The sequence below is a fragment of the Alligator sinensis genome, unplaced genomic scaffold, assembly GCF_000455745.1.
Source record: "Alligator sinensis unplaced genomic scaffold, ASM45574v1 scaffold59_3, whole genome shotgun sequence".
Lineage (NCBI taxonomy): Eukaryota > Metazoa > Chordata > Crocodylia > Alligatoridae > Alligator > Alligator sinensis.
This window is the reverse complement of record NW_005842856.1, coordinates 253336-262035: the sequence shown is the minus strand read 5'-3', so window position 1 is coordinate 262035 and position 8700 is coordinate 253336. Positions and strand designations below refer to the sequence as shown.

The 8700-nt window shown below is 42.0% G+C and overlaps 1 protein-coding gene across 1 annotated transcript in view; it reads left to right on the top strand.

The window, feature by feature from the left end:
* The first annotated feature begins 2940 nt into the window (after positions 1-2940).
* SAXO1 (stabilizer of axonemal microtubules 1) overlaps positions 2941-8700 on the top strand; it is an 11931-nt gene continuing 6171 nt past the window's right edge. The window contains exons 1-2 of the mRNA XM_014525638.2: positions 2941-3111; positions 4303-4505. Of these exons, the coding sequence (XP_014381124.1) occupies positions 3005-3111; positions 4303-4505 (310 nt within the window). The 5' untranslated portion in view covers positions 2941-3004. The remainder of the gene's footprint in view (positions 3112-4302; positions 4506-8700) is intronic.

Sequence of the window (8700 nt, the reverse complement as noted above, 5' to 3'; positions counted from 1 at the left end):
ATGGGCTGGCTGGGGGCGGGGACAGCTGGTGGTGGGCAGGTGGATATGGGGTTGAGTGAACAGCCTGAAGTCCGCCTTAGGAGTGTGATTGAGGGAGGGGCATATTCCACTTCAAGCCCAACGACAACAACCCACCATTTCAAAAACATTTCACAACACCCCTCCAAAAGTCATATGTCGCATGGATTCAAGGTGGACCGTGGGCAGGGAAGGGGAGTGGGGGAAGCAGCATGCATCCCCATGGAAACTGTTCCAAGCCCTGGCAGCTTGGGAATACTGGGAAATGTAGTCCTAAAAAGGTCAGAAAAGTAATAGCTCACCACCACCATCAGCCTCAGTCACCAACTGTGGAAGCAACACCCACCCACCTGCCTGCTAATCTCTACCCCATACACTTCTGATATCATATCAGTTATTTATATAGTAAAAAAAGAAAATTCATATAATAAATTCTCATTACTTTGTAACATTGGGGGAAGGGAAAGGGACAGGAGGGGATGATTCACAGAGCTTGTCGTTGGGATCACCATGGGGGTCACCTACTGGGAGACTGGCCTGAGCCTAGGGTTTGCAGGTGACCGTGTCCATGAGTGGGTGGGTGGAATTAGCAGGAGACTCCCGGTGAGCACAGGGGGCAGGGACTGTGGAGGCTGGCTTACATGTGCCTCCTGCTGTAATTCATTAGGAAAGACATTACTGGGGATAGATTGGTATTTTGCCTCCCCCTGCTGGAATCTGTGGGGAATGACACACGAGGCTTAACTCACTTGAAAGAGCATGGTGTGCAAACACAAATGCACCGCACCACAATAACCCAGGTTAAAATTATTCAGGCACGGTAAATTAATGAGGATCATTGTCAATATCATGGGTCTTCTGAACAGATTCGATTTGAAGCTTCAAGGCCATGAGAAGTTTGCTTTGGCTCGTTTTGACAGTGTTAAGCCCCTGAAAGAAAATTAAAATAACTGCAGAAGCAATTTAAGGAAGGCAGCGCTGCTCGGTTTGCAGCATACAGAGTTATCTTGGGTGAAGAACCCAGTGCAATGGAAGTTTTACATTCAGAAAAGTATTTCCAAATCATTCAGCATTTGTTGGATGAATTCAGCTGGCACTCTGGATTCTAAATCTCACAGGCAGGTACTGGCTGTTTTTTAAATCCAATACTGTACCAGAAAGTGCTTTTACAGACATGCAGTTAGAATTAATTGACTTGCAAGAGAGTACATAAATACACAAACATTTGACCATGAACTCAGGCTGACTGAGTTCTCTAAAGGACTCTAACTGCCCTGCCATATGTAAACATGGATGACACATGGCTTTTCTTTTTGGAATCACATACATATATAAGAAAACCTTCTCTACATTGAATATAAGTAAGTCTAAGTTACGATCCAGGCTGACAGGTGGTTATTTTCATGCAGCTCACTGTATTGCAACATCAAGCATTGAACCAAGATTCCAATGCGTGATGTCTGACATGTCAGCTGCATTAAATCTCAGTCAACTAGAATTTCACTCTTTTCCTGTGCAATGTATTTGTATATCATTTCTATCATGTATATCATGATATATCATATCTTTTATTTAATTTTTTAATACTCAGCAACATAATTCCAGTTATTAAATGTACAGTTTCATTTGTTATTATTGGGTAAATCTATACTTCTGTGTAACAGTAAAAGAAAGAAATAAAAATAACATTAATACATAAAAAATGTTATTGTGTGTGTGTTTTTTTTTTCCTGAACAGAAATGTAAAATTGAAAGAAATTGTCAGTATTCAACCTGTCACCTGGGACTGCCTTTCTGAAATGGCTATTCAGGGGCAAACATTTGGGAACCTTTGCTTTTGAGTATCTCACTGTAGTCCTTTACTTCCGGGTGGGGGGGGGGGGGGGGGGGGGGGTCAAACATATAGCCTGCAGACTGAATCTGAGCCATGAAACCAGGTGATCTGGCCTGTGGGTCTGGAAATGACTCAGTGTGCAGAGCTAGTCTGGCATGCAGACTTGACCTGGCATCGTGGGTGCTGCACTCAGCAGAGGGGATAAGTCCAGGGCACATATTGCAGACCCCCAGTGCTGCATATGCACTTCCCATGGCCCCACGTGCTGTGTGTAGCACATGCTGGCTTCACTACTGGGACTTGCTCTGTATGTGGTACAGGGGCTGCTATAGGTTGCATACTGCATGCAGCGCCTCACTGGACAAGCTCTGTATGCTGACTAGTGGATGCTGCCAATCTGGCCCACAGACTATCCTGCCCTTCATCTGGCCCAAGAGGCTGGATGATTTTAACACCCCTGTTCTATGACTTTTGCTTGCATAGGTGTTAATATTATTGTTGGCTAAACATCAGTAGATGATTATAGGTGAAGCCCTATTGAAGTCAATGGAAATAAGTCAATTTATGTCCATGACCAGCTGGCCTACAACAGTGGAGTCTTCTTCCTGACGTACCATGTATTTAAAAAAGATGGTATCTGGAAAATCATGATATAACTGACCTCTCAAAGTGGAAAGGGTTCCTTTGACATTTAAGGACCTGGTCTTATTGAGCAAAAGGTGATGAACAGCTGCAAGTCTCAATGGCAGTTGAGAGTGCCTAATACCATGCAAAAATGAGCATCTTTGGAGCAGCTCCTAATGACATCAAAGGACTGATTTCAGTAGGAGCAGCTTTAGGCTGATAGGACCTTGATTATCCATTGACTTGAGTTTGTGCATCCATTTACAGCTGTGCCAAGCAAGTAGAGAGTTCTGACCTGGCAGCTTTTCATATCCTACTTTGTACACTTGTAGCCACTGCAGAATCACACCCTTAGAAAAAACAAGCAAAGATGGGTGAAATGGAGCTTCACATTTGGCACATGAGGGTACTCCTGGTTAAGCCTCAGCTTTTAACTCCCATGCTACTTTCTTATGCAGGTACCACCATTGCCCGCACCTCACAAGGATCTATGACAGCAGTGAGAAGCCATGCTGCCTGTCAGAGTACATGGAGAAATATCCCCTTTACCCAACAACCCATCTCAGAGATTCATTCAAGCCCAAGGGAGAATACAAGAGGCTACCAGTGCCTATGGAAGGCACCTCAACTACAAAGTAAGAAATGGTAAAAGGGAGGGAAAATTGTAGGGCTGGGACAGTGAGTGCATGTATGTGGGGAGTTGGGGTTGAGGGGAGGAGAGTCATCACTACTTCCCATGTGTCCTCAGGCTCCGGCATCAAAAACCCTCTGCTTGCCTGAGTGGCATCTAATTAGAAGCATTAAAAGGTGTCAGTGAATGTTGATTTTCAATTGCAGCTTCTCTCATTGAGGGGAATGTATTATTAGTTTGGGGTCTACTTTTCTCCTCCTGCTCCTCTCTCTCTCTCTCTCTTTCTTGTGTTGATGTTTCTTGTTCTCCTTTATGCTCTGGCTTTTTGGTTACTTCCCAAAGACATATGAAGAGGCTTGGTTACTTTCATTGATGAAGCAGGAACACCTGGACTAAGTCCAGACAGTCAAAATGCATGAGTCTGAATCAAGTCAGTCTTCATAGGTTAGTCTGACCTGTGTAGATTGAACAGATAAGCAAGTGAATAGACCTTCACTTTTGATTCCAGAAATGCAGCCACATGCCTACAGGGACATAGATTTCCTAGAATGAGACCATGATATTCACTGGTTATATTTTTCCTTGGTGTAAGTCCATTGTATAAACTCTGGGTTCACTGGGTATCAAAATCATGTTGAATATTAGTGGGATGTAGGTGATTACCCATTAGGCTCTATTGAATATTTGTAGCCATAAAGAAATTACTCTTCATGATTGTTATGGAGTGAGGGCTCATGAAATGTCTGTTACAAAGCTGACCCAACTCTACTAGTATATCTCATTCCCAACCTAAACAAGCCTATTACCTCTGATAACATAAACCTTACCTTTAACATAGGCCTTTGAATTGTGTAGTACATTTTCCTAGAATGAGACCATGATATTCACTGGTTATATTTTTCCTTGGTGTAAGTCCATTGTATAAACTCTGGGTTCACTGGGTTCAGACAAGGTGGAATTTGGTCCACTTAAGGTAGCCCAGAGCTAAATCAGCCTCTTTCTCATACATAATTTCAGAACTAATGAAGCCCAAGTTTCTACAAGGGAAGGCTTGTGCATTTCATTAGCCACCTGTATCTTATTCAAACTTTCTGGGGGTGAAGTGTTCATTTCTTTGTGTGTCCAGCAGAAGGAACATAAACTTTATCCTTAGTACAAAGACATAAGTATGATGTATTGACATTATTGTTCACAGGAGAGACTATGTAGCTCATGAAGTGTTGCCAGTGAAATGCAAGCCACCTGAAAAGTATGTCAAGAGTGATGATAATATGGATTTGACCTCCACATATACACAAGACTATAATCCCTACCCTATTTGCCGAGTACCTCCGTGCTTACTCCGTGAGACTAAGTATACCTCCAGTGACAAGATGAATACTATACCTACCTACAAAGGTATGCAAACACACACCCTAGCAGCTAGTTTGTAAAAGGGGGCTTCAGTAATAACAGCTTTCTTGAAGAAGCCTTAACAAGAATACAGTGTCTTGAGCATTTGTTATTCCTTATATCCCCATCTCTAATAGGTAGCTCCTATAGAAGCTATAACCACAAAATAATTACTAGAGACCTGAAGAAGAATACATTGCATTCAGAAGCTTGTTTAAGACTATCTCAACCATGCAGTTGGTCCAATAAAAATATCATCCAAGGAAATTCTTTCCTACTGGGAATGCATCTGGGTTGGATATAGACTAAAGACAACATTGTAAATTATTTCTAATTATCTGTCTCCTTCAGGTTGGCCAGATTTATTTCTGGGTTGTCCAGCTATGTGAAAGTCTTTCCCCCCTCTTCTTGCCAACTGCCTAGAAAGCCTCAGAGCCTTCATTGGGCCTTTTGTCACTGCCCCAAACATGGGCTACAACAGGAAGCTGAAGAGCAATGCAAGTTGCCACATGTCAGGTGTGGTGCATTTTTATTGCTCTGATCCCCTGTTGTCCAGCTGCTAGTTGCTTCCAGTTTAGCAGAGCAGATAAACCAGTGGCTGACCATCTAGGGCTGTTCTTTAACATAGAGGCCAAATTTTGTTCCAGATAGACTGGTGTGAATCCAGAATCATGGCAATTTAGTGAATTAATGGACTAATTTAATTTTAAAAAATCTTTCTTGGGAAAAAAAAGAGAAAAAAATCACTGTTTAAGGTGGAGAACTTCTCCTGGAGGCCAGAATTTCTGTGGTACTCATTATATTGCAGCAAAAAAGATGTATTGTATTTACTCGAATAGAAGATGACCCTGATTATAAGACACTCCCCAATAATTAACTTCTATATATGGAAAAATTATAAATTTACTATAATTTTCCATGTATAGAATTTAATTATTGGAGGCTTCCCTTAAATTTGTCCCCTTCCCATGGCTACAGCAGGGAAAATTAATCTAAGGGGTTAGGTAGACTTTTGCTTTCCCCCCAGGTTTTTTTTTTACCTGGCAGCCCCTTCTCCCTTTCCTTACTGTCTGACCCTGCTCTCTCCAGGCATTTATACACATACTTTGTCTGCTTTGACACACTGGAAATCCAGTGCGTTGGAGCAGACTCAATTAATCGAGTCTGAGGAACATGAAAACTGACATGCCTAGCTAATGTGTCACATGCGTTTGTAAAAACAGTGAAATGCTCGTCAGCACTGAGAAAACGGGAGCAGCGTGCTTTTAAATTAAAACACCTTCAATGTGTTTTAGTTCAAAAGTGCACTGCTGTCATTCTGTAAGTGCTGACTCTGCGCATTTTATCATTTATACAAATGCCTACACTGCAGCGCAGGGTGCTTTTAAAAGCGCTTGGTGCTGTGGTGCATGCATGTGTACAAATGCCCTCTGAGCACATAGAAGTGAGGAGCAAATTTGAAAACAATAACCTTGACATTAAATATGACTGTGGCAATTTGCTTATAGTATCCATGCATTTAATTTATCCAGAATTGATGCATGTTACCTTTTTTTTAAACTGCTGCAAGTTTTAGCACAGCTAACTAATTAGCTCTGCAGTAAACATTTTAGTGTCTACACATGTACCCCAATTAGGGTGCACAAAACTACCACAGCAGGGTAGTGCTTGTATTTGCAAATACAGATACTACTCTGCTGCAAAGTATTTTTCTGTGCAGCGGTGCACGTGGAGACACTGAGCTGTCTGGCTGGGGCACGAGGGTGCTTCAGTGTGGGAGCTGCCTGTCAGCTAGCCCTGCACTGAAGTTCCTTAGTGCCCCAGCCAGCCCCTTTGCAGGACATGGAGCTGGGGGGAGCTGCCTCAGGCTTGCAGGCTGACCCCCACAGCTCCCCAGCCAGCCGGGGCAACTCCAGCCAGACTCCACATGCTGCACATGAATAAGCTCCAGAGCTAAGGAGCTAAGCTGTGGAGTGAATTGCTCCTAGGCGCATGTTCAAATGGTGCTCCTGGGAGCAAAAACACCTGGAGCAATAAGCTCTGGAGTTTATTCATGTGCACTAACTGCACGTGTAGATGCGCTCACTAGGAACAAGTAATAGTGGTCTGCTAATGGCAGCCAGGGGTGCATCTATACAAGATGTTTACTGAACAGTTGACTGATTAACTGCACAGTAAATGTCACAGCATCTACAGGTGTGCCCCAATTAGGGCGCACAAAACTAATAAACTCCACAGAAGGATAGTACTTGTAAATACATGTACTACCCTGCTGCAAAGTTTTTTAGTTTCACTGTGGAGCAAAGCATGTAGATGCTGAGTACCCTCATGCCCCAGCCAGCCAACTCAGTGTTTACACATGTATTGCTGCACACAAATAAACTACCAGCTAGCCCCTCACTGAAGCTCCCTTGTGCCCCAGCCAGCCCCTCTGCAGCACACTGAGCCCAGTCAGAGCAGCCCTGGACTGACAGGCTGACCCCCTGTGCCCCCTGCCAGCCAGGTCTGCTGCAGCCCAGCTCAATGTGCTGCAATAAGCTCCACAGTTTATTGCTGCACACTAATGTCACATATAGATGCACCCAGTTGTTCTGCCACCCAGCATCTGGGTAAGTGTATTACTTTAAATCACTTGTGAATATTTTCATTTCAAAGCAAAATTATAAGTAGCCTAGGCATTCTGGCTGAATGCTAGGATGTTTGCTTTTCTTAAGCAGAAATAAGTTCTTTTCTTTTATGCATGGCTCATTGTAATTGCCAAAAGTGGAATTTATCTATACAAAATCGGGATATTTTTACACAAGTAAGTATCTGTTTAGAATGACCTGATTTGTTAATGCAAAGGGGGATAAAATATCTGCATTTATGCACCTTCAAAAAATTTAGCTTGTATGGGCTGGATCTTCAATTTTGTTGAAATCAACAGACCTATGCTGATTTACACTAGTTGAGAATCTGTCCTCATGTCTTTATAAATGCTTAGATTTTTAGTATCAGAATTATATGTAAATCTTTTTCTTGTGTCAGTGGTTAGGTCAGCACCTTGAGTGGTGTGTGAGAGCTCTAATAATATGTAGCATAGCCACATTTGGTTATAATCTGCAGTGTTTTTCAAAACACTGGCAAATGGAAGTCTCCATCTCAGCCCCTCCAAGACCTGGTCCCATATTGAGTCAATTTATTTTTAAAAGCCATATTTCACAAATCTGAAGGTTTTTCATGTGCACTTACCTAGTCTGCATCATGGCATTAAAAGTTTTTATTAATCACCTCTCAAGGTGCAAATCATATGGAATGTGCCATTCTGTGAGGTTTCAAATAATACTGCTTTGGCAATAAATGCCTTTTGTATGAAGTCGTAAAGCTATACAATCCAGTGCTGTATTGGGTTGTGGGTTTAAATAAATTGGCCAGATATCACAGTGAATGTCATACAGTGCTGCAAATTAATTTTTAACACTGTATGAACTATATATTCAGATTATCTTGTCTTACCTACACTTAACTGCTTGTATCTATCCATGGGTATGTAACCTAATTTTAGGGTTGTTTGGCTTGGTTATACTGAGATCTGCCTGAGCCTGTATAACATGTGGTTCATATCAAAGGTTCTCTTCCATATTCCCTAGTGGTTTCAAGATGGTGGTACATGGAAAACCATTAATATCTACTGGAGAAGAATTAGAGTTTCAATAAAATTGTAACATGTTTTGAGGAGATGATAGCATGTTGGCTTAAACTAAGTAAAATAAATTCATAATGTCTAGGATGACTCCAAATGTGTGGAGATGGTAAAAGTTTAAAATCAAAGAGACATGGAAGCTTTTGTTGTATTTCTAAAATTTTGTAAAACTCTTTATAGTATCTATGAATTGCATTGACTAGAGTATTACAAACAAGGCTGAGAAACTGAAAAACTGTGGGTTTCAGTGTGACTTTGATTTTCTAAGTACTTTAAGTGTCAGACCTTTTGAACCACCTGTGCTCTTTCTTGGAAACAGTCTTTCATGAGCAGGAGCAGGTGGCTAGTTTCTCACTTAATGAGCCCCTGCACCCTCTCATCCCAGGATCCAGCTTGGTCTATGCCTCCAGTTGGCCTTCATAGGTGTTCTACTTTTGAAAAATTATGTGACCTACTAATCTTTCAGTTTCATAGTAGCTAGGGTCAGGAGGGACCTGAACAGATCATCTAGCCTGACCC